The sequence below is a fragment of the Carassius gibelio genome, chromosome A1 (genome assembly GCF_023724105.1).
Source record: "Carassius gibelio isolate Cgi1373 ecotype wild population from Czech Republic chromosome A1, carGib1.2-hapl.c, whole genome shotgun sequence".
Taxonomy (NCBI): Eukaryota; Metazoa; Chordata; class Actinopteri; order Cypriniformes; family Cyprinidae; genus Carassius; species Carassius gibelio.
This window is the reverse complement of record NC_068371.1, coordinates 25,852,369-25,879,685: the sequence shown is the minus strand read 5'-3', so window position 1 is coordinate 25,879,685 and position 27,317 is coordinate 25,852,369. Positions and strand designations below refer to the sequence as shown.

The 27,317-nt window shown below is 39.1% G+C and overlaps 1 protein-coding gene across 6 annotated transcripts in view; it reads right to left on the bottom strand.

The window, feature by feature from the left end:
- The window catches only part of LOC128016610 (teneurin-3), a 281,615-nt gene that overhangs the window by 9,743 nt on the left and 244,555 nt on the right, over positions 1–27,317 (bottom strand). For 5 of the 6 annotated variants that reach the window (XM_052601266.1, XM_052601257.1, XM_052601279.1 and 2 more), the window contains 7 exons: positions 26,485–26,746; positions 23,079–23,346; positions 21,571–21,714; positions 9,921–10,170; positions 7,736–7,756; positions 3,036–3,268; positions 2,423–2,577 (listed from right to left, as the gene is read on the bottom strand). In XM_052601266.1, the coding sequence (XP_052457226.1) occupies positions 2,423–2,577; positions 3,036–3,268; positions 7,736–7,756; positions 9,921–10,170; positions 21,571–21,714; positions 23,079–23,346; positions 26,485–26,746 (1,333 nt within the window). The remainder of the gene's footprint in view (positions 1–2,422; positions 2,578–3,035; positions 3,269–7,735; positions 7,757–9,920; positions 10,171–21,570; positions 21,715–23,078; positions 23,347–26,484; positions 26,747–27,317) is intronic. The other variant, XM_052601273.1, reaches the window with a different exon arrangement.

Sequence of the window (27,317 nt, the reverse complement as noted above, 5' to 3'; positions counted from 1 at the left end):
GTATCCGTTACTTTGGAGGCTTAATACATTGGGTGCCTCTAGTTCATTCGATTTGCCTGTCGCTTGGTCATTTATTTTGCAACGGGATGCAATTCCTTAGCGCCTACAGGGAATGACTGTCTGGCAAAGAAAAGCACGACAAGAACAACATTGTCCACTTGCAGGACTGGCCTCAATTAGACATTTAAATATGATTTGGAAGGACAGCCTTGTCTGGACATCTGTTAATGAAAATAAAATCATTCACCAGCATACACTTTCACTGAGACATAGTTTATACCAAGAAAAAATAAGAATTCTTTCCTTGATCAAGCATTGTCTTGTCTGTCTGAATGATCTGGTTTCAATATTTATCAAATACTTCACAGTCTTGACAACTTCAGTAACGCTGCCAAGTGCCAGTGGGGGAAAGTTACGCAACTGCATAATCTATAATTCACTCCTGCAAAGATATGCTGACAATATAATTGTCAGTCTGTTCCTAAAGCTCTGAATGGATTATTCTCAATGAAATCAATTTATATGGGACTGGGACATTCCTAAACCAGACATTTTTTCATTCTATTTCTGCTCATTCAATCTTTCACTTCCTGCGCTGAACCTGCATCCTGGCCACATAGGCAGGTTAAGAGTCTTTGAAGAGCACCACATTAAAGCATAATGGTTCTGAACGACAGCAGCTCCTGTGGATAAAAGCTTTCTCAGCTCAGTCTTGGCCCGTCTGTGATTCCACCTTCTGCATAAAGCATGAACTCTTGGGTGTGCCACAACATGCCACCTAAAATGTTTCATCAACTCTCAGGTCACCACCTGATTTGCAGAAGGCCAACTTGGTAGCCTTAGAAGAAGACAGAGTACTTTTATATGCTCTCGGGATGAACTTGATTTAGATTGAACATTTTAAAACCAAGAGTGAACCGAAGATTTTGAAGGTTCGAAAGCGAAGATTGAGTCATTTTCTGCTGTCCCTATTGGCCTTACTGAGATAGGTGACAGTTGTGTAGGTTGAGCTGTATATATTAATGATGCACATCGATGACTGGCAAGAGCAAACGTTTGGTTAATTGTGAAGCTGACTCCAACTGTCTGGGTCTGTCCATACCTCATTGAGCTTCACTGAGCCTGGACCCAAGGGTATGTTAGACAACAGCCTTATGTTTCATCCCCAACCTCCATCACTTAGAGACAAATGGTTTTGGTGGGGAGACCAGAAAACAGAAAGAAAAGGGGAGGAAGGATTCTGCCAAAGATTGTGGATGAGAAAGTCTGCTAAACACTACATATCGTCCCTTTTTACATAAAAGACCCTCTTCATAATAAAGCTGCAGGGAAAAATAGAGTCCTACTCCCACACCCAAAATAGACACATTTCCACAAACAAAATTTCTTTTTTGTTGAGCTGGCAGTCATCTTGGAGTGGGGAACTGATATTAAAATAATAGTAGTCAACTGATCATGTGATCTCAACATGGCCCCATGATGCAAGCCAGTCCATAAAAAAGAGCTTTTATTAAAATACTGATTTGACTGCATCTCATTTGAGTGTTCATCATCTTAATCATATTTAATTGTATAATATTCCTCTCGTTGTGTCTAGAAATTCCAACAGATTATTTGTTTTCCACAGGCTTACTGAGTTAAGGTGATTAGATTCATTTAGCACCAGAGGGAGAGCAGCCAGAGGGGGGAGCTCCAGGTCTTCAAGGAAGTTTCTCTGGTTCTCATTTGGGTGGAGGCTACCACAGAGGGCTGAGTTCAGGCTGTTTGTTCCTGATTTGTTCTGTAAAGTATGTCTTGAGGCTAGTGGATAGATAGCAGGTCATAGTACAGTCTACTATAAGTAGTTGGTTGGAAAAACAAACTAATTTGACTTCAAGTCTGCAAGCTCTCAAAGTCTTTGTTGTGGTCCTTCAAGTAATAAACTATTACCTACAGGGCTCATCTGATAGTAAACATGTAGTATTACATGTAGTATTACATTGTAAAAGTACTAATACTGCATGATACTCATCTGAACAATTGTATTGGGATAGCATGAAAAACAAGTCTGCCTTTTCAGTTCAAATGAGGCAACCATTTAAATTGCTTCCAGCCCTTGCTTTTATATTTGAAATGAGGCCACTCATCCTAACACCACTTCAGTGATAAAGCCAGAGGATCAGGTTTGAACAGTTGAACTTAGTAGTGAGAATCACAGATTGCATTCTGAAATAAATCGAAGTTTGGCCTTTCTGCCCTCTAATATTTTGTTTAAGCCCAGTAGCATTACTGGATTGAATTCAACTCTATAAATCATACTTCATTCAGGTTAGCAGTGTTTTAGTTTTTCTTTGTAGCAGGCAGCAGAAATAGACACATTAATATTTAAGATTCAAGTACATTAAACAGTGATGTAGTGCAGGTGGGTATATATTAAACATACCTGTCCAATATGCATGCTGGTATCACAGGTCAGAGGCCGAGCAGATGTGAGGTCATTAGATCCCAGCAGTGTTGAGATGATGCCATTCCGGTCTACTTTCCTGATCATGGTACCATCCACAAAGTAGATGAACCCATTCTTATCCACAGCTATGCCTATGTAGAAAGAGTGGCAGATGTGACAGCTTCAAATAGACACACACTGCACCTACAAACAGGCGAAACACAACTGGTACACATGTCACGCTTGCCCCTGCGGTTTCCAGGTCACTAAAGATGCAGCACTCCGTGAATTATTCACAATGTGCTTTTGGGTGGTGAATTATTCCTGAGCTAAGGGGGATGCTGAGAGCAAGTAATAAAGTTTTTTTTTAACCTAGTCAGAGCTAAAACTAAGAGGCAAGGAACTGAATGTATGTGTCTGTGTGCACTACTTGAAGGCTGGCTGTTGCTGTTTTGATATGCTTAGCTAAACCAGTATTACTTGAACACAAAAGGGAATATTTATATGATTTGTGTTTGTGTTATTATAGTGTGTCATGTTTGACTATAGTTTTCTACACAATGAAAATTGGGAGTGTCCATATTGATTTGAGGGGGTTCAGTCTTTTTACCTTTGGGTCCCAGCAGTAGTGCCTCAGTGCCCTTGCCTCCATCCCCACATCGTGCCTCGTCAAATGGCAGACACTGCTCTCCGGTCCCTGCCACAACCTCTGCGTTCTGCAGCAGCTCTTTGGCTCCTGTCAGGGCTTTCGGCCTAAAGATCCGTCTTGAGTTGGTGTCCGAAACATACAGCTGACCTGTCATCGGGTCTGTTGCTAGGTAGTATCTATGTGCAGGATTGTTGCTGACAGGACAAAGGCAGAAATTTCACAATTACAAAAAGAGCAGTATAGTATAATAGAACACAAAAACAGTCGTGATTTATAAACAAACAGATATGCCAACAAATGATTGGTGAATGAGCAATGATTGAAGTGCTTGAAGAAATGAATAACTGAACATTTACGATGGGAAGAGATTGTAGCATGAAAAACATTTTTCCTTCTATTTCAGCAGATTGCCACCACAAATTTTAAGATACGAGTTGAAGGCCTACAGATGTATTGAAACATGATCACTGATCTCAGCCTATTGTGTTTTATTGTTGAAGGAAATGTACTTGTTTGGCCCGGCCAGTTAGAGGGGAAAGGAGTTGAGCACTCTGTCAGAGTGAACCTAATGCGTTATGACTGGAAATCACTATCGTCTGACACAACCATAATGATGCCCACCAAACTGTCACATCATTTCAATCATTTGCACTTCCCACCCGCACCCCTAAGACAGAGGAAAAAGCCAGCAAGCAACATGAAGTGATGCATCTGTTGAAATAAATCAACAACTTGTCACAGTGTTTCAATTAGAAGTGACTAAAAATAGCACAGACACCTTGAAACATGGTTGCCTGCTGGGCAGGCCTTTTTCGATATATATGTTTTGAAACAGATGTGGGCTGCTGTAGCTTAAGCTTCTGCTTTGTACAGTAACAATCTGATAACTTAGTTAATAAAAAAAAAAAAGAAAAATCTTGGTTTCTGATCAGACTCACTGACTGAGGCAGGGTCCCATGTTTGAGCTGATCTTTTGTTTGGTTATTAGATATTTGCTCTGTTCCAAGACAAGGCATCATAGGCATGCTCCTGAAGTGAAGGTCACCTCAGGCACCTCATTTTAGTGGTGTTTAGATGGCAGCAAACAATCTCACTACTCATTACTAAAGTTTGTTCACAAAAAAGAAATGAAAAGCAATATACAGTAAATTTGCAAATCACATGTGCTAATTACACTGCTCATAAGCTTCCAGAAACTCAGAAAAGGGGCCAAGAAGGTCTCAGGATGATGTTACTGTTGCTATGTAGCACAGACGCCACATTGCACTTATAGTAAATAAAGATCAAACAGGCTAAAACTATTATACCATAAAACATGTTGATGTCCTAAATGTGAGTTCTGGGAGTGAAGCAGGGAGGGGAAGGCTTAGAGTTGGCTCGGTCTAAGGATACTGAGGTTTGGGGTCAATAATCTCCTAAGTTTATGAGGCTCTGTGGAGCATTAGGGTGTATGGGCATGCCTTGATGACACATACAGATGGGCCGAGACGTCTGGGACAAGAGGAAGATGAAGGCTAGCTATTAGGTGGCTTGTAATGTTCATCAGCCAGCAACGGTGGTTGTGAATTAATAACTCTTAGCACTTAATGCTTAATGGGTTGTTTTTGTTTCTCAGAAGCATTTCGAAAAATACTGATGTGTCTAAAATACGACCATTTAATTACTTAAACTGAACTATTTGGCCCACACACGGTGTAACCATATAGCAAAGTTGGCCTCTAATTACATTTTAAATGATTTGGTAGGAGACAGAGAGCAATGGTTAGCATTTCCATGGGATTCCTAAATTTATACCTGGTTGCATATTTATTTAACAGGCTCTAATGGCTTTGGCCGCCCACTTCAAATTACTTGCACTTATTTCCATTCATGAGCTCCATACATCTGCGATTAAACCCTACAGAGGTTTCAAACAGAACTTAATGTAGGATATCAACATCTACTGTGCTCTGTACATCGCCCCTCAACTGGAACTATTCAAACATGTGTGGGATGATGAGGGCCTATTTGCAATGTTTATCAGGAACTCCTGCTTGTCCAGGGCAGACACATTTGGAGTGGATAACTTAAGTACTGGAGACCTGTCAAGAGACGTTTATGTCCTGAATCCTTAGTGAGAAAACAGGTCTACACCAGTGTCAGATTAAATGGACGTCTGTGTATATTACTTAAACCGTTTCTGACCAATTTGGCTACAGAATTAAAGTGTAGAAAAAATTCAGAATGCCTTTCTTGTATATGCAATATGCCACATTAAAAGAAAATATTTTACTTGTTCTCCATAAATGCCTTTTCTAAGCCACCATTATATCCACAAAAGTGAAGAAAGAATTTTTTTCTCAGGGCTGATTGTGTTGGGAAGACTTGAGAACTTTGTGATGTTGATTTATAAACCACTGAAATACTAAGATTGTGTTTGAAGAAAAAATATAGCTAGAATGTTCAGTTATTCTAACGATTTTGTCAGGAATTCATATCTGTTGCCATAACCTGTACAGCAGGGGCGTCGCTAGGCCCTTTTTAGGGGGGCTTCAGCCTTATGCCCAGCCCCCCTAAAAAATTATTTGATTAATTAGTGATCGCTTCAGTCCCCTTTAAAAACTCATTTGAGACGGTGGCAAGCTGCATCAAGTTCCGGCTCCTCCCCTTATCTGAGTCTGCATGGATTCAGCGCGTTTTTCAACAGGGGCGCCGAGCAGAGCGAACATCAGAGAGTACAAGGTGTGTGTGTGTGTGTGCGTGTGCGCGTGTGTGTGTGCGTGCGTGTGTGCGTGTGGTGCGTGTGTTCTCGCATCCAATACCAGTACGTCTTCGCTGCGTTCACTTTCAGCCTTTATCACAGATGTGTGACAGATGTTTTTTTTTCCAACAAAAATGAAGCGATTAACACCCATGAAAACATACTTTAGAAAACGATCATGATTTATTTTAATTTACTTTTTGAAATTGAAAACATATTATTGTGTATTTCGGCATTACATTATGCAGCCATGCAAAATAAATTATTAACGACACACATCATTGTCTGAAAGTACTAAATGGCACAGAGAGAGAAACATCATGTGGAGTTATTTTGTTTTCTATTATTAAACATAATTTTGTATTAAGTAATAATTAATCATTAGTGTATCATGATACATATATTAGAGTAAGAGTAAAGGGATCTGTGATTTTTTTTTTTTTTTAAGTAATTGATTTATAGAAGTGGCAAATTGATAATGATTTTATTTTTAATAAATATAAATAAATATAGAACAGATTAAACATATTGCCAATAGACAATTACATTAATACATGTTTTGTCTATATTCTTAATGAATATTAGCTGGTTAGTTAAATGATTTGAAATAAAAATAAATGTTCAGGGGCTGACTTGATGTATAACCAACCGTATTGTTGATTATAAAGGCTAAAAAGCTAAAAATTAATAATAATAATAATAATAATAATAATAATAAAATATAATAATTTATATTTCATTGTAGATGGATATACAACATTTTTTTTGTCGTGCGGGAGTAGGTCTGCAAATGAGCAACAGTCAGGTGAGAATAGAACAGACAGCCTCACACACACAATACCACTGTGTTCCCAAGATTCATTGCAGTCATTGAACCCTTATGTTGTTTTAATTTTCTGCCAATTTCCACGTACATTTCATAAGAAAAAGCAGTGGTATCATCAAAGGATAAACATGAATGTCCCAATACTGAATCAGGAAGTCTTTATTGTAAAAAAAAAAAAAAAAAAAATCTACATTCCCAATTCAAAATTTTCCAGTGACTGGTCACATCTAAAAAAAACTGTATTTGTTTTTTTTACAGTGTTATATATGGCTCAGTCAGTACTCCTACTCCCATATATGAAATACAGGGAATACAATGGAATAGTGGATTGCAATAAGGTTAGTAGTATACAACCCTACCCTAATAGTAAAATAATATTTTTTAATCATACCCTTATTGGGGGCTGAGCCCCCCTAAAATCAAAATCTTAGAATCGCCCCTGCTGTACAGTAGTGCTTTCAAGGGATCTACTTCATTCCTGCACCATCCACAAAAACATCTGAAGAACTTCTCAATATATAGTGAAGTCCAAAAGTCTAAGACCACATTGAAAATCTTGGAAATAAGATAATAATATAATCATAGAAAGTAAGTTTATGATTTTAAAACGGACCAGCTGAGTTATTTGTACAAAAGGTCAGATTTCCTCCCATTGCACACACAGGATGTTTTTTTTTTTTTGCAAGCTTTTAAAATGATGCTGGTTCACATGTTCAGGATTTATTCAAATGTGGAAATCATCCAGCTAAGAGTGTATGAAAAACGTCAATTAAACTTCACACTTTTGTTATGCTGATAATATAATTTGTAATTAAAATCAGTGGTCTTAGACTTTCGGACCTCATTGTAGAGATTTGGGCAATGAGTTTTAAATCAAATTAAGTATGTGAATTAAATAATACCAAGAAAACCAAACAAACTTTTAGAATTATCACAAAATGTCACTGGTACTCCATAAAAATCTGGGGCAGATGACACACATTTACATAACTTCTGATGGCATGCAACAACACTTATGAGGAGACAAACAGTTGTATAAAGAATGCATCAGATTGAAAGGTCCTGTGCATCTATGAGAAAGTTAGAATGGCTTACCTATGTCTGAAATCTTTATTTCTTAGGGTAGCAGAAGGAATAAAAGAACAGAAATATGAGAGATAAGAAAAGGGAGTGAGAGTAAAACAGCAAAGCACATAAATCTTGTCAAGAAAGGGGGAAAAAACGTGTGCATATATTAATCTCTCCTCTTTACACATACATGGCAAATAATGCAGGAAGACGGATCTGTTAACTGTACTTTGTCTAGTTTGTTAAACAGAGTTGGATGTGTGAATATTCCACCTGGGAAGTGAAGAACAGTATGAGCTCACAGCACATGCTGAGGTTAACTGGCCCATAATTGCAAATTGATTGTGTCCCAGACAATGAAAAGCAATTCCTTAAACATTGCCTTTAACCGCACAGAAGCCACGCTGTGAATATGTCACACAGAGGACCACCATTTCATTTGCTTCATCCATGTGTTTTACGGCTTTAATGAAAGAATTTAATTTACAGGAGCAGCAGACACACAAAGATGATACTGAAACCTGTTAAGTGCCGGGCCATTTATAGAGACCTCGTGTGAGGGCACATATGAGAGATTTTTGCACGGGTATCAAGTTGGGGGCAGATGGAAGCCACAGAAGATGATAAGATAAGGTTAAAAATACAGAAAGTGTCAATGACAGAAAGACACGAGCAGGGAAAACATGAGATGGAAAATGAGAAGCAGCTAAAAGGATGAGACAGACGATTCAGGCCAAAAGAGATAAGGAAAGAGAGGAGAAAAGAGGTAGCGGTCATGTATCACCACAATGGCTAAATGAGGTGCTGCAGAAGAGTGACATGGAGGGCCCTCTAGGCCCCTACGAGTGTGAGGGAAGAATTTATGATCATTTCAGCGTGAGTCTATAAAAGACCCGAGACGCAGCTCTGATTTCATATAGAGGAACCCTGAGAGCACTTTGAAAGAATATCTACGCGTCTCTTTCTCTGTGGATGTGTGAGCCCACTCTAGATCTGAAGAAAGGAAATGACAGGTCTTGAGGTTTGAAAGAAAAGGGCACATGTGTTCACCTCATGCTTGTAATGTATCAGCTCTGCACCTCACGGTGTTTAGATTATAGACACGCTGATCTCAGTCAGGAGGGAATATAGTTTGAATATTTCAGTATGTTTCGATTATTATATCAATATCAGCATGCCGCACTCTGTAAAAACATACTGAACGATCAAAACTAATTTTTATATTACAGAGATGGAACATTTGACTGCTTTTTGGAAATATTTTCCTGTTCAAGGGGAAATCTGTCATTTACTAACCCTCATGTCACTCCAAACATCAGTGTGTTTGTATCTTCTGACAGAGTTCATTTTATATTATGTGCAGACTGCTCTTTTCCATACAATGAAAGTGAGTGGAGATGAGTTTCACATGAAAATGAAATCGCAAAACAGCTAAGACACTAAAAACTTAAAAGTATTTTTTCTATGATTACTTAAAAACCGTCATATATTTCAATTTTAGCTTGTATTATGAGATTCAAAAATGTGAATACTGAAAATGCATTTTTTATAAAATACAGATGTTGTGCCTCCAATAGCATGCAAACAGAATGACGAGATCTACATTTTGAATGTCATCTGAAATTGAAATTAAACTCGACCACAATAGATTTGGTGGCATATAAATGCCCCGAAACCAACAAAACACAATTACATTTCAATAAAAGAACAAACACGCTAAGAATCAACAGCTTCTTTAAATTATAAGCTTTACGGCTGTATTAAAAAAAAATCTCTGATTAATCTCTTTGATGAAACAAAGTTTAGTTTAGTTGGCAGAGATACTCAAGAGATAAACACTGTTATTTCTCTGAGCCTTGCAAATAAACACACACAAAGATGCGCACACACACAGCCTTTGATGTGGGCTGGACGAGCTGAATAGAAGGCTTGTGGTAGATCATAAAAAAGCGAGGTATTGGAATATGCATTTCTTCTTGGCTTAAGGGGCGAGAGCACCAGTAATGAGTCACCCTCTACAGACGAGAACTCTGTCAGTGTCAGCGCGTTCTTTTCAGACCACATGAGCCTTAAACTGGGCTGAGTGCCCCATATCGCAGTCTAACAATTTATCATGCACGCTCGTGTAATTAGCACCAAGCCTACATTATACTCTCTTTTATAACTCTTTTAATTACCTTCCATTCCTCTTTTACTAGCTTGTGTTTCTTACCTCAGCTCCATAACACTGGTTACGTTTCCCGAGGGAAAGATGCGTCTGATGTAATTGAAGTCACCGACAAACAAACTGCCATCAGATCCACAGGCGAGGGCCACTGGAGCCAGCAGTTTGTTGCCATCAGCCTGGCCATTACAGCTGGGGCAGGAGATACTGCGCCGGCGCCCATTACCCATGATGGTGCTGATCACTGGAGGCTGCTGGGAGATGAAGATGTTCTCACCGTTGCCTTTGTAAAGGATGCCTGCAGGACAGGAAGAGAGGGTTGTGTGGGTGAGCAACTGCATAGTATATCATCATGGAGCTGAATTTGGAAAGACGAAGGGGCAAAATTAAAAATGTATAGCATGACCTAATGAATATCCATAACTGTGATTCTAAATATGTAATATTAATTTATGTGTTTGATATACAATAGTATACAACAGTTAGATGCAATACTCTAATATTATTGGATAAGCAGGTTGACAGTTTGTATGACTGCTTGTCTTTGTTTGGAGCGTTCCAGGCAGTCTGTGTTTGTCTATATGCATTATTATATATACAGACAAACACAGACAAAACATTAACTGACAGCCTGTCTGCAATGCTGCACACAGACATCATGGTGCGTGTGTGTCTTTCTGACAATCCTATCTTCAGCAACCTGAGCATAGGCTTTGCTCAAGGCCAGAAATGTTATAGTTAATGGAAAACCTTTCAGTTATCAGCCTAAATCTTTAACCATTAGACCACACCAAACCAGTCAAAACCGTAATCAAAGAAAAGGAATGAGCTGTAAAAAAAAAAAAAAAAAAAAAAATGTAATCAGCAATAATCGTTTGGTGAACAGTTTATCTATACAGCATCTCGTTGCTGTTATAATAACCTATAAATCCCACGCACAACAAGAGATCTGTTTAGTTTATTCAAAATTCTACCTCTTTATCCATACCTTTGGCTTAATAGGATCTTAAATAACTATTTTTTTATCTTTTTAATTAAGTAAATTAGGCAGAATTAAACAAGGAAAAATCTAACTGATATTACGAACAATTAAGAAAAAAGAACTGCTTCATATCTCACGTATTAGCATTTCTTAATACATTTTTGCTTTTGAATATTTTCTTCTCAGATGATTTTCACCTTAATGTAATGTTATCAAAGGGTGGTTCACAGAACCGTCTGGCATATAGTAATGTAGCATTCTGATCATTTAAGTGCAAATATATTCAGCTGTGAGAAAATCTGGCAAAAGTTCAGAATCAGTAAACAGCCCAAACACATGCTGCCAGAATGATTATATTGCACAGGCGACTTAGGCGAATCGATTAATCGAATCACATGATGAAATGACTGTTGGGTGCATCACAGTAAGTTTTAAAAATAATAACTACATCAATATATCTTTTTGTTTTGGTTCCCTAGTATTAATTCCTACTCATCTTCACGCACACTGTTAAAATGATTTCACAAACTGCTGTGGATTCTATACAGACATTAACTTGTTAAAAAATAAAAAAATGAATATATCTTTTATTCTGAGAACATTTGCCTGTAAAAACAGGTACAGCATTACTAATACCATTGATAAATGTAAATAAAAGCTAGACAAGACTCACCAAACTGCGTGAACAAGTCATTGACCATCATGACTACTGACCATCATGATTATTTCCTGGTTTTCTATCTGTGACTGCACCTCTTCAATTCTGAATCCAGGTAATATACTCCGGTTAATCCTATAGCAATTGTGAATGTGTGCGCCTGTAAGGTTGACTGTATGTGGCGAAAAAGCATGTATGAGAGTGTTTCTGATAGCTTTGCTATTTGTGCATGTTAAACACAGTGTGGAAATGCCACAGGGTGTGTGTTTGGGCTGTGTGATGAGATCACATGGCTCCAGGTTTGGATTTGATCATCAATGTTGTGCTTTAATATTCTCCTTCAGGACATATTTTAATGGTGCACTAATAGCAAGAGCAGATTGACTAAACCCGACCAGACTCCACTGCTGCCCCATTGTTTCCCTTTATGTCCTTTCCTTGTTCTTCAGATAGCAGCATTACTAGTACTGTTCAAAGATTTTTTTTTTTTACATTTATTTATGAGGCTGGAATCATATACACATGCCAGATAAAAATGAAAATAGGTAAACGACAATAAGCGATGACAGTAACAATAAATTATGACGTTAAAAGAGAAGTAAACATGACTAAAACAATTTGACAACTGTTACAAACTTAAATACCGGTAAGCATACAGAACTTATTTTCCACTTCTCAAAGACAGTGACTGAAGCCTGTAACAGGCTGGAAAGATTGAGTCTTTGGTTTATAATAATTAGAATAATTATCAGGCCCTGGAGTGGAAAAAAAAAAGTTATGAAGAGTTTTTGATCTTTTTTTTAATGCTGGTTAGGATCAAGGGTCACCAGGAAAGGAGGGTCAGCAGGAACCATCACTAAAAGCATGCATATGTAGACAGCAATATATCTTCATATTTTCTGAAAGTGAATTGTAAAATGTTGGAGGAGGGAAGACGAGCATCAGCACAGACGTGCTCACTGGTTCACATTTGGTAAATGGGCATGTCTGTTTGTTGACATCCACTAATAGGTTCTTATAAAAATACCTTCCAAATTGTTGATTCTATGCAACATTATCATTTTTTAAAATTACACTGATATAAATAAGCAGACCTTTGAATTTCCAATAAATGTGCAGCTATGGCCAATGGGGAATATACCTGCTTTAATGATGGAAGAAACATAACATTTTAACGGCTAGTTTTGAAATGTAAATTGTGTTAAAAGATCATGTTTCTTAAGCATGTTTCTCCATTTATTTGAGCAGGCCAATACTGCATAAATGTATCCAGCCCTACAGTAAAACAGTTCATTTAGCAAACAGAAAGCAGGGCATCCTTAAATACAAGATAAACTACCCCACAAGAAATTCAAAACATCTTTTCTGACAATTATGAAAGCCCAGAAATAAGGAATATGTGATTGGAAAATGTTCAAATGAAAAATATAAAATATTTCATACTGCCAGTGTCACGTAGAGTTTATTTCCACGTTTATATTCTTAGCAGGAGCACACAAATCACATTAAATGACAAGAACCAGCACAGACAGCTAAAGCTACATGACACCGGCTAAGCTAGGCCTCAGAATTTCATATAGCATGTTCAATTTAATGGTGTTGCTGCCTCTTGTTTCCCATTGAGAAAGCAAACATGGCCGAGAGAGAGTTCGAGAGAACGAAGATGGAGGGCATCAGGGAGAGACATGCCACCACAAACCGTTGTCATCTACTGTAAGTGCTCAAATTAGAGTCCACCACATCGCTACAAACTCCACTAACTTCCGACTGCCTTCTTATCACAAGCTCTCCACCCAGAAGGAGAGAGAGAAGTTGTGTTCCAAAACGACGCTGCTCATGTAACCGTCACAGAACCTTAGAAGTGTCAGATTTGGAATGCTCTACGTCGGCAACAACTTATATGCCACATAAATAGCACTATGCACTGGAGAGACTCCACTAAACTGGTTCCAATACAGTTTGAATCATACTCACACACATATTGCCACATTCCAGTAATGAAACCCACATTGCACCTGTTTGATCTGCCATTCGTGAACTTGAAATGCGAACGGATATACATACACCTACATGCAAAACAATGAATGTCTACAGTTACACATGAACAGATCAAGATGGGCCCCAAATTGAGAACACCTCACAATGTGGGATGTGCTGGATTATTCATTGACATCAGGGGCAACTTGTGTGGCACACAAATAGCACTATGCACTGGAGAGACTTGACTCAACTGGTTTAAATATAGTTCGAAGCATGAAAATGCACAATACATCTCAGTGAATGAAATATACATTTATTTCTAATTACTGTATTATTTCCCTTGCAATCTTGGGAGTCTTTCTGCGATGCCTGTGTATTCAGCACACTGTTCTGGAACAGGGCAAGAGTGTTGGACAGGACCAGAGACAGAGTTAGAGGAAGTCTTCTTACACACATCAAGTCAAAGTGTGCAGGTGAACTCAAGTGTCCAAGTCAATAGAATGCTTTCTGAAAGCGAACACAGTTAGCTGTTTTTTTTTGGGAGTTGCTTTGAAAACGGCAGGGTGTTTGAGACTGGGGTGGGGGGTGTTGGGTCTTCAAAGCTGCACTTCAAAGGATGACTTCATGCTGTGCTCGCTGAATTATTCACATCGGGCAACGTGCTGGAATTCTGCATCCAGCTCCTCTAATTATGAGTGAGATCAATGACGCCATCTTAAGCCCCCTCTCGGGTGTGCTTGGGCACCGGTCCACACAGCAGTCGCATTGTGGTCTAAACGTCCCCATAAATCTCAATATACCTCCTCCTCTGATCAACCACCCACCATCGATTAAGCCACTGAGCGAGGGATTGGCCGGAAGAGTGAGAGGGATGGAGGTACGTAGATGGTGGGCTGCTTTTTGAAGTACTTTTAGGCTACTCTATAGCGATGCTCCACTAACAAAGACAAATTGGACAAGGGAGGCTCGTTGGCCCTGGGAGAGACCCACGACCTTGACTTCAAACCAAGCTTCTCCGAGGGAGGTCGCTTCAGATAAACATACACACACACAGACACATTTATACAAAAACATTTTTCAGTTGGTAATCGGAGCCATGCGTACTGGTCGCTCTTTCACACAAATTACTTGCGGGTGCATTACAGTAATGAAACCCACACCGCACCTGTTTGATCTGTCATACAAGGGCTTGGAAATAATAGTGCGAGCGGATGTACATATACCCACATGCACAACAATGACTGTCTTCAATTACATATATACAGATTATGACGGCCCACAAATTGAGAACGGCACACGGTGTGGGATTTGCTGGATTATTGATTCAGGCATGCAGAGAGACAGCCCTCAGCTCATAATGATGGTATGTACTTGATCCTTTGATATGAATGACGTGTGTTTATGTAAAAATCCAACAGAGGGGGACAGGTTATGAGTGGAAAGCAGTGATTTGCCAATAAAAGGCTGAATTGGAGTTTATAGCTGCTGTGTTTATGCTAGGTCAGAAACTGGATGAGATTATAGAGCTAGAGCTGTAGTCTACTCAATTTTCTTCCATTTACGCCTCTCAAACCATCTGTCACTGCCTCCTTTTCTTTCTCTAAGTGTACCATTTAATGTCTTGTCTTCTACTCCACTTCTTTTGTCTCAACAACTCTCCTTCAATCTCTCGGTCTTCAGACAATGCTTTTGTTAGAATCTGCTAACACTGCAGATATTTGCAAGATATATTTAAATAAGAATTGTATTAGACTGGGACTGTGTCGCATTGTTTATAGTATATAGTAACATAAGTACTTTATGTATCAGTTTCCTGAACTTTTGATTCCAGGCCTTTGGTATTTTGAAGCAATTCATAATTTCTCAAAGGATTTGTTTATCTTTGCAGTCATAGCCACTGTGTCAGCTAATTTGAAAAAATATATAAAAGCTGTATGGAAAAGCAGCCATAAATCTTCGAGGAGCTGCCTGAAGTGCGTGTGGGTGGGTATTTGTAGAGAGAGTGCGATTAGTGGTCATCGAGTATTACCAAAATCAATGTAATCGAATAATTTTGCCCCTCCTGTGTGTTCAGTTGTCAAATCTCTCTGCTGTTTTTTTTTTTTTTCATTAATATTTCATGAAGTAACTTCTTCCCGACAGGTCCGAAGTCAATTTGAATAATTGGAAAACAGTGTTTTCCGAGTCAGGACAAAAGCAGGGGATGCTATTTTTTTTTCCTTGGTCCAGAGTGTCTGTACAGCACAGCACAAAAAACAAGGAGCAAATCTGCGAACATGCTTTCCCTCAATCACACACTCTGTCTTTGAAGATTTCCTGACTGGAAGTAATTGTAGTCCCTAAGAGAGGTGTCTGAATCTCTCTCCCTGACCTCCTGCTGTTAGGTGGAAGGAGGGGAGGTACAGTGGCTGAGCACTGACAGAGGCTGATAAGGACAGATGAAAGGAATCAGAGACTGAGATGGTGAGAGAGAGTCAGAGAGGTCCACATCAGAGAGCGAGGTGCGTTTGCCTCATGCAGCCAGATTCAAAGTTGCATTACATGCCTGCACATGACTAAAGCTGAACTCAATGGGATTAAGACAGAGCAGTAAAGTCTAGCATGGCTGAATTTGCCATCGGAGTGTGTGAGCGCTTGTGTGTGTGAGGTGAGAGGAAGAAGTGGATGTGGCGGCCTTAAGATAAAAATGAAAAAGAGACTTAGAGGGATGGAAAGATGGAGTCAAATGCTTTCGAGTATGTGTTTATGTGTGTGGTAAAGAAGGTAAGAGTGGAACACATACAAATATATATCTATATGCACATTAAGGCAGCAGGTGATAGTGAAAGTGGGAGTGCTCTCCATAAGCAAAGGAATTATGTGCATGAACTCTTTAAAGCTAGCATGTCTGATTGGAGCCTGTGCTAGCTGTGGTATGTGGACATTCAAAGTTGAGCACAAACACATATTTCCCAAGCCTTATCAGAGCCTACAGATCAAGACAGAGGGAGGGAGATAGGGAGGGTACTTGGCATTACCGTAAAAATCCAACGCATCTGCCTCCTTTAAAATCTAGATAAATTAAAGACTACTGACCACTATGATGCATGCACAGTAAGATTGGATACAGGAATTTCATGTGTGAAAGCCTATATTGAATGATATTGTTATCTGTTACCTGTAGGCCCTACATAATTTTCACATACTGTATGGTCATTCTCTGGGAAGATGGCGCTTGTAGAGCAGCACAATTATAGCCTTTATATAAAGTAAATGTTACATTATTATGGAGCCAGATCAGCCTAAAAAAATAGTACATTTACAAAACAAAATTCATAAATGCACAGCACAATTTACATTTACAAAGTCTGATTTGCAAATTAAAAACGCAATTCATAAATACATATGCTCAGACAAAGGCATCTTACCTTAATAAATGTAAAATGTTTAAACATTACATTGCAGAACACATTACATAATGGTTGTGATTAAATGAAATATCTGGACATTTAACACTTATTTAACAACGTTACAGGACAGGGTATGTGCAACTTTGGTGTAATAGACAGCAGGCTGTATTTTGTCTGAACAACATAGTGTAATTCTGTAAAGATTGTTATAAGGTGCTAAAGAATCGTACCAATGAAAATGTCTTGACAACAAGGACCTGATCATGGAACAATGCACAGTACAAGCACAGCATTGAGCTTGAGTCTGTTCAGTAAGGAGCGTTTTGAGTGGTGGATTAAAAGCTCACCATGATTGTCTGAATGGAACATCCTCCAAAAAAAGATATTTATGTATCTTAACCTGTCAGGAAGGTCTCAAAAGTACAGCACACAAATTCAAAGCAGTCCATGCACATGTGACAATTTGCAAATGCAGATTCAACGATCCGTAGATACATGTAACATCATTCATAAATGTGTGATGGAAATTAATTCAAAAACTTGATATATACATATTTGTGTAAACATTTTAAATGTATTTAGGTGAGATGCATATGTATGAGCATTTGGGAAATATTTATGCTTTTACTTGTGTATTTATGAACTGTGTTTTGAATTTAAGAATCAGATTTTATAAAAGTCTATTGTGCTGTGCATTTATGAATTTTGTTTTGTAAATGTATTATTTTTCAGGCTGATCTGTCTCCATACATTATTATAGGCATTATATGTAGGCAATATGGAAAGAAAATGGCATCAAAGGTATGATTTACAGGTATGATATAAACACCATACATAACACAAAATATTAATTATTCTTTCATAAGAAGATCAAAACTATCACTTGGCAAGTTGGCATAAATGTGGGCTATTTTTGATGGTCGTTAACTGCATTTTAAGTTAGAAACATGCCATGCTTGCGTTTAACTAATTAAATCATAACATAAAAATGTACATAGAATAGCTCTCGTGCTACGCTTCTTTACTGGCGCATTGTGCATTCACAGTATATTGTTGGAACACACCAACTATACAAACTCTGTGGGGGAAACCTAAACTGAACCATTAACTATATAAACTACAAGCAAGGCATCGCTAATGAGTGTGTGAGTTTGTTTACAAAGTGCTGATGTCACTGTTGCAAACTTCCATATATACAAATAATTATTTGAAAAATATAATTGACCTACAGCCAGTAGGCCGCTCCCAAATGTAGGCGCCTGGGCTTTAGCCTGTTAAAGCCGGTGCGTTAATGCGTCCCTGCATGTCGGGTCCCAATCAACCTGTCTTGGTTTATTTTGCAATGCTTGATAAGCGGCTGACTGTAAATTAAGTTAGTTTCTCAGTTTCTTTGGCAAAAACTGTGAATGTGAAAAGATGGAGGACGGTAAAATAGTACAAGTGTGTGTTTTAGTTTGTGTCTGGGCGTCGTCTGGATGTAAGCGTGCATGTGTTTTCCCCATGAGACAGCATGAAAAGTGTGGTGACACGGTGAGGTCACCAGAGACGGGACGCTAATGCTAACAAAAACTTCTACATTTAACCAAACCCCAGAGGACATTACTGCAGGTCTTATTACTCTGTTCCTTTCATTATAACTAGACAAGAATATAGAGACATTGAATGACTCTCAGGCTTAAAGCTTGGAGCTGCACACATTTCAGTTGGACACTTACAATTACATATGTTGTAGCTGCCTCGCCGCACACACTAAACGTTCAACATTTATGGACCTGGATAGCTATTATTAATTTCTATTAGGCCATTGCAGCCATTTTGAGACTACTGACAGTAATAAGTGGTCTCAAATGGCATTGTGCTTCTCTGAAGAGTGATGGGAGACAGAACCTACTTGTACTAAATACTGTACAGGGTGTTTACCATAAAAAATTATTTTATCTAAAACGCCATAATGGCAACAACAACAACAACATTATTATTATTTAATCATTTGTATTATGTACAATATTATAAAATGTATTCATATTTTAAATGTTTTTATTATTTTCAAGCTTAATTTTATGTTTTTGAAGCTTTTAGTTTAGTGATTTCTTTTAAAAAACATAAATTCATTTTTCAATCTTTGCTTTTCATCTATATGTATATTTTTTTATTTTGTTTCAGCATTCCAATTAACTAACTGAATTAAAACAGTTTTAGTTAATAACAAGACATGATGATGATGATGATGATGATGATGATTATTATTATTATAAATCTGACTCTTGCTCACATACACACACTAGACACTCAGTGGAGTGCACTGAATATGGGGCTTGAACTGTGGATCTAAGGGTCCACAAGCATGAAACAATGACTTCCAACAGAGTATGAATGGCCTGCAGCAGTGTATTCTGGGATACTCTAGGTGGGGCAGGCACTACACTACACCAGGCAGTTGGATATGCTAGAGATCAGGAGGTATAGGGGCTGGTGGGTAGACTGTGGGGGGGCATGGATGAAGCGAGGGCAGCAGGCATGGAGAGGAGATGAAAGACGGTTGGAATCTGTACGGACAGCTGGCTCACAGCCAGTGAAGTAAAAGAGGGCTTAGTGTCACTCAAGATGCCGACAACAAAAAGAGAGTCTGGACAACTAGAGCTAAATTTATGGCCATCCAGTTGGTTAGCTCATTCCCCCCTCGAATGCAAAGAAAGTGCAGCATTACGTTTTCAAAAAACCTGCACCAGATTCAGAACCTTTAAATGCATAAAGCAAAGCGATGACATGCCTGTGCACTCATAAAATTGAGAACCTATTGCATAAAAGTTAAATGAAAGTTAACTATCTCTAACAGAATAAAAGAGTACGCTGCAATTTCCTTGCAGTCGCTGCAAATTCATTTGTGTCAGTATAAGAAAATATCACTGGCATCTCATCATGCCATATTGCCTGTGGGATGTGTTCTCCCACACAGACAGACAGACGGGTCAGATTATTCTGACGTGAGGAGTGCTCGATGACTGCTCAAATCATTATTCATTTTTGTTGGTTATTTTGTCTCAGCTTCTCAACCTTTGTATTTAGTTTTATTTTTGTTATAGTTTGTTTACTTAATTTCATTTTAGTCTGTTTTTAAACCAACAGTCTGATAACCCCGTCAGAAGAAATGGAGAACAGGATCTTAAGTTGATTTATTAATGATTGTATCCATATTAAACAGATACTCTGTCTATAATCTGTATTACACTCCCTCTCAGATTTAAACTAACTAGTACAGTTCCTCAATGCCCTCTGTGTTTCGCTCCAGAGAGTTCCTGTCCAATCATCATGTTGGACTGGTCCTGCTCATATACCTCCATCAGAGGCTCACTTCATTGGGTAATCAATGGCCTGCCCACATGGATTCACTAGACCCTAGCTGTCCATCTCTGTCTGCAGCTGTCCCAGTGAGGAACAGAGCTTCATCTCACTTAATGAGTGACTAAAATCAGCTTTTTCTCTTTGTCAGATCTCACATACTGCTGTGAAAACATTCCCTCTCTGTATATATATATTTTTTTCCAAGACATGTGAAGAAATACCATACAAGAAGACCGAAATTTAAGATACTATTTATTGCTAATCTTCCCTTCTGCTGAAGCTCTGAAATAAACTAAAGTAACACGGATCAAACGTGTCATATTATATTTAAGAGCAGTGAAGTGGAAGATTTTTAATCATTAACAAATATCGCTCCATTGATCTTCATCCTATTATCTTCTGGAAGAAAGAAAATAATACTGGCCTGGAACAACATGGAGGTAAGTACAAGATGACAAAATGTAATTCTTTTGGTGAACAACTGCCTTAAGGATGACTAGTCATTTCGAAAATGGTAGCAAAACGGTAGACCGTTCAGTTTCAGTAGGAGATAATGACAGACATTTACCGTTGTAAAGGTGAGGAGAACTACTGTATATCTACAAGGCTATGGAAACTATGCACTAAGAGCAGCTAATCATGTCCCTATGAAAGGGCTCAAGGATAAACAGGTTCAACCTTTAAGCAAGGTACATGTGGAAAACCTCTGCTGATCTCCCTTTTAAAGCCAAGATGAGGGATGAGAGACTCCTTAAGAATTCACCAAGGCAGTCTCCCCCAAAGACATGTGGTCATAAATGTTTGCTGCAGAGAGCACTCCAGACTGCTTGGTCTGGGTGAAGGGCACTCACATGGAAATGTCAAATGTCTCTTCATTGGCATGCCGGAGACAATAAGCAGAGATAGGTGCAAATATATCGAAAAGTTTATGGTTACAAATACTTCCTCATCGAATGTATTTAATTTAAAAAACAACATACTAGTGTGAGAAGTATATTTAATTAAAATAGGAGTCATTTGTTATTTAAAAATACAAGAACACAAACAATATAATTTAAAGTGCAAGAGACACTGCCATTACATTTAGTAATACCAGGGCTCTATATAGAATTCTGAAACCCTTGTTATTTGTCGACAATAACTTCTAAAAGGCAGATAATGGAACACTTCTAGATGTTGAAGGAGAGGTAACGCAAGTATATTTTAATTGATATTTCTTGATATTTAGGAGTGTGTGGGTAAACACTTGATTTCAGCTGTTTGCCAAGATCAATGTGACATATTAAACCCAGTGTAGGAGTAAATATTTTTGTGTTATTCATTTGAAAAGGTCAGAGGTGGGCTTACCTTTCTGTACATCTAAAATGTGGTGTTTGTCTAGGGTCCATCCTCCCATGTTTGAGGCATCGAGTTCGTAACCTTGGAGGATGGCTGTTCTTTTCTCCCACAAGATCAGATCCAAACAGGACTCGTACTCAAATCCCACAGACACTGGAGAGAGACAGATTGGTGTTATTCATGAATGCAAATACGTTGTATAACTATCCTATCAAATACACGTTTTGAGAAAAAAAACTGCATGAGAAAGTAATCAATACAGACTAAGTCTAAACACCGCATTAAGTAGCATGCAGATAAATCAACATATAAACATTGGACTGATAATATATACCACACTCATTCCCAGGGCCTAATCAGATGTCCTACACAATATCAATTCATCTTCACTGCAGCCTGCCTGAACACTGCAGTGTCTCTATCATAACTTTGTTAAATCTCATAACAGATCTACGCTTCACCAGGTGCAAATCGTTTTCAATTTATAACTGTTTTCAGCCGATCACGTTAAGAAAGCGACCTTATGTCCCCCAGAGAGAATCAATAAGAACACTGCTATTCGTTGGGAAAAAAAATTACCTGCTTAATGCAATTGGCAAAGCAAAGCCTGATGAGAAGGTGAAAGCCAATCAATATTCGTGAGACCTGGCTAAACTATTTACAATTTTACACTTTTCACTTAGTGACTGTTCACTTTGTAAAGGCAGAATGCATTCCTGACTTAGTGAAAAAACATGTCTTTTGTGGTTCGACATCTTGTGAGTTTGTTTATGCAAGGCACTGAAAAGCATGTCTAGTTTAGTCTGGTCTACTGCCTGCCACATCATCGGCTGAAAATAAACTGAGGCACTGTCATCAGCAGCTGGCCGTCTTTCTCAATGCTTAAGTGGAAAACAAAGCCACAGATTCGCCTTGACCTTCCTCAAAACAGATTGAGGCATGTTGTTCTTTGTGGTTTTGCTGATGGGTAATCATACAAGCTACAAAATACAGTCAGCATAAAAAAAATGCCATAGTGAAAAAATTATGCTCCCTGCACTATTGTTGGCCTTAATCATAACTGCTTTGTTTTCCATTTACAGTTCCTATTTGCATAGGTATATTTAAGGAGACACCCCATAATGCAACTTTCATAGTGGCATGGGCCATTAAGCGCATCTACATTCTTGCATGTAACATATTCAGGCTTTCTAAAGAGGGTAATTATATTATTCCTCTACTCTGTGCATCTAGAAAAACAGTATGTGATAGTGAGGTGGTTGTTTGTAAGCTCAACAACACTAGCTGATTTAATTTTAAATATTAGTAAAGACGTAAAAAATGCTGTTAATTGTCTGGCAGTTTTGAAAAGTTTTGAGTTTTTCAGCAGAGGTGTGATGCTGCATCAATTTACACTCAATTAACAGAATCGTACAAAAAAACTGGATAAAAGTGGAATAATTTTCACATTTAATTGTGCTTTCAATACTAAAAAAGTAAAAAAAAAAAAATTCTCTGATCTCTGCGTGTTTACTCACCCACAGCCTCTGACAGGCCATAAACTCGTTGATTGTATGCATCCGTTTTATCCCAGATGAAGGTGTAGGACAGATTGGGCTCTGCGGGGAACCACTTCTGAAAGAGACGTCCCACCACTGCCACCATCAGATGCACCTTCATGAGGTTAAAGGGGATAGTGGCTTGGGTCATGGTCACCTTGAGCACTGGCCGGTAGCCAGCCGCCCGCGAACTCAGATACATCAGGTTCAGGTCACTACCCGGAATCGCCGTCTCCTCCTGAAGAACCTGCACATCAAAGAAAGAAAGAGGTGAAGATAAATGAAGATGGGGGAGAGAAGGAGTGACTCGGGTGCATCTGGAAGAGGCATTAGAGCTGAGAACGAGGCCTCCGATTTTTCTCTCCGCAGGATTAAATCACATCTGTGCCTGTGTTTGCTCTGACCACCATTTACTTGACATCTTGGATCTAATGAGGGAGATTTTCACGGGCGGAACATGCTTATATTTGCATCACTGTCAGAGGCTATTACTGTTCCACATTCCACATGCTCGATCATGAGAAATAGTCAACAGACAGAGCAGTGTGGGCCACAACGTGCAGTAGAAGAGTTCAAACTGGATTGATTGAGACAGCTGGCCTATCATGCCGAATGAGGCATTTAAAGGTGCCCCTGGTGAGGAGTCACCAAAGTTCAGAGCATTAGTGCTCATTTCTCTCCCTCTTTGAGATGCACAAAAGGAGCATAGGAGATAAGGAGCAGCTTGGATCAACAGAGCGATTCTGCATCATAGCTTTCTCCTCAAGTGCTTCATGAAAAGCCAGTCAAGACACTGTGGAAAGACAGTAATCCCCCTGTCTTCCAGCTCATGGCATTGTCAAGTGTCCTACTGGGAGGGGACATTTACTTTTCTCTAACAGAGGGGACAATGGGAGCCAGAGGGAAGTTCTCTTCTTCTCATTTTTGGTTTGGACGCCGCTGCACTTTTCTGGAGATCAGTAGAGGGGGCTAGATGGCTTTGGGAGAACCTTTGATATGCATTCTCTGGCTGCACAACAAAAAAACCCAGGCAAACAGGAAACTAATGGGAAGTAGGCGATAAAATAAAAGGATAGCAAGTTAAGACAAAGTTTGATGGCTTTAATTGCCATTTGTACACACACACATATGACAGACATGACCATAGCATTATGCTCTCAATTTGAAGGGCCAACATGGCCTCCCTAACATGAGCTGATTCCATCCACATGTGTTTGTGCATACCCCACGCTCGTAGCTTTACTTAAGAGTGTCTATAAGCCATAATGCATTCATGTTATGCACCGGCCTCCCCTCTGTGAACTTTGATTACAGAGTCTGAGCTAATAACATGCTTTACTCTGCCTGCTATAAGCTCTTAATAAATGGCACTGCATGCGCTGCCGTGTCCCTACGTGTGCAGCAGTGTTATTCTTAGCCACGGGGGCAAGGGCCATAAGTGCATATGGCTGCATTAAAGCAAAATATTTTCTCATTTGCCAAATGAAAGGGAAGATGAAAAAGGCTTTGAAAGTTCATTTGATACAGCCCATTAAATGCACAGTAATAAAGACCAGATTGAGTTTTATCATCGAGCATTTTTATATCATGGTACGAAAGAAAGCTAGTGTTTCTGTGAAAAACCAAAAAGCAGCCTAATCGATGCACTCTCATGACATTTAGAGGTGTTGTGCTTACCACAAAGCATGATGGGAAATCATATATACTTTGATATATCTGATTTTCCACTGTCGCATGCAGGTTTTCTCTGGATGTGAAAATGTGCCGTTCTCCTGCAGCCAAATTATTTTTTTCCAGGCCTGCACTACGGCCAAGTGGAAGCAATATGCCTGCCCGTTCGGTGTCACGGCCGCTAAGCGTTACAAGCACTGGATGAGGGGGGCTGGAGGATGTCTGCTTGCCATTTGTGTGTGACGCTCTGGTTAAAAAAAGACCTTGGAGGCCATTACAGCTGAGGTCCAAAAGCCCCATATTAAATGCTAACTTGGTTGGGTCTGATTACCCCTGTTTAGAGTTCCTCTCAAAGCAGGCTGTAATTCAAATCAGGGCCCATCTACTTTGATGAGTGGGGTTCCACAGAGGGGACAGACGCCCCTGTTGGGGCCGAGGAGAAACATGGGAAGAGGAGTGTAGCCTGTTACATATGCTGCCGACAATAAGGAAACAATTTTTCTCCTTTATGTCTTGGAGCAAACTCAGATATAAACTCGCATATGTGTTGGCCCTGAGTGCTCACATTACAGGGGATGTTCCCCCCTACACATGCCACAGAAAGGTAAGAATGGAAAGGCCGAGTTATAGTGGAAGGGATCAAATGCACATCTGGACACAAGGTAGGTAGGTTGCAAGAGAAAATATAGACAGGAAAGAGCCACGTTTTGTGAATTTCTAAATCTACAACAGAACTCACTTCACATGGCACAGAAAAACGTGACTGAGGAATTCAATACCGACTTACTTTGCCTTTCTTTTTATCATAACAATTACATTCACACAAAAGTGAAAATTTTGCCATTTACAAAAGCTATTTGATTTAAGTCATTATTCCTCATCAGTTGTTAACTGCATGAGTGAATCATTCATCGATTCATAAAAAAAAGAAAGATTGACTCATTTACAAATTAAACACACCTCATTCTCCTCCAATTTTCATTCATTTTCGTCATATTTAAAAGAGTGGCCAGGATGTTTTATTTTATTTTTTAATATACCTTTTGTGTTTCGCAAATAAAGAAAGTCACATGGGTTTTGAACAACAAGGGTGTGAGAATAATAGTTGTTGTTTCATTTTTGAGTGAACTCTTCCTTTAAAACCTTCAAAATTGTTTTGTTCAAGCATGCTTTTATATTCATCTCCCCAAAGACCTGGTGATTTATATGCTCTGATGTGGGTCCAGTTTTCTTTTTTTACAGACAGGCAGCAAGAGGATTGAGTCATTTTAATAGATTATGTAGGGGATAGCGCATGTGGATTTGCACAATAAAAGGATCAAAAGACGGGTGTGCAAAAGGATATAAAATTCTGACCAATATCTCCACAATATGTGGGGTTGCGCTGAAGGCTGTAGTGATTTCCAGCTCTTCCCAGTGCCACACTAAGATTCAAAACTCTTTTCCCTCTGTGTACTGCATGCTGGTTGCAGGTTGAGGCCAAAGAATTGACTGTTTCCTCACGTTTTTAGCAACATTTCTGTTCTCAAAGGCTCCTTCTGTTGAGCACGTCTAGACTCATTGCATACTCATTCATATCATATTGCTGCTATATGATACCCTCTTCTCTGCATGTAAATAAATGACCATTCAGTATAGAGCTGACCAATTGAAAACAATGTTCCATTTACAATGGCGACTCACGTAGCTTGTAAGGAGTGCAACAAAGCCTCACCTGTGTCTCTGGAATGATGGGGCCGTTTTCGGGCGAGGATCGGAAGAATGTAGAGAGTGGTGTGGCCACAATGAGAGGGCTGGGTCGAATGAAGCCACTCAGGTCACAGCTGGGGATATCGTTTTCCTCTTTCTTCATAACCAGTGTGTCCATTACGTAGAAGACGTTCCACGGGATCCATACTGTACGGAACTGCGTCAGAAACGGTGCCCGCTCGAAGCTCAGCGTCAGTGATGCTCCGCCGTTAGCCAGAATGTCAAACCTGCAAAAATGAAACAGGAGCGTACTTATAAATAACAATATTTATTTTGTACAAAAGTTAAGCGAATTGAATATACACAAATAATAATAATAAATAAAAAAAACTCGGGACTCTCATACTCTCCTCATTGGGTACTCATAAAATGCAAGTAATGTACTGTGGAGGTGAAGAGTAAGTTACTGATATGAATTAGACATGAGAGCTGATGGCTAGATCTGGTTTAATTGTCTCTTGCTTTAACCTTCCTGATCCCAGTGCAGGTCTCCTCTGAGCCATGTGAGAGAGCCAAAGAAGGCCCTTTCCTTCCTGACACAGGGCATTGCCATGTTGAAAAATGCATGATAATGCGGCTGAGCCTTTTTATCATTGCATTTGTGTAAAAGCCAAAACTCTCCCTTGACTCTCTCTCTCTCTCTCTCTATTTTGCAAAGGCTGCGGGGGGAAAGGGAGATAGGGCAGAAATGATGCACGTAGAAGCATAAGAATTCGCTCACGCATGTGCAAACATACACAGACACAGAGTGTCTAAGCAGCGCCGAAAGAAAGACTGCTGGTGATTGGACTCTAACAG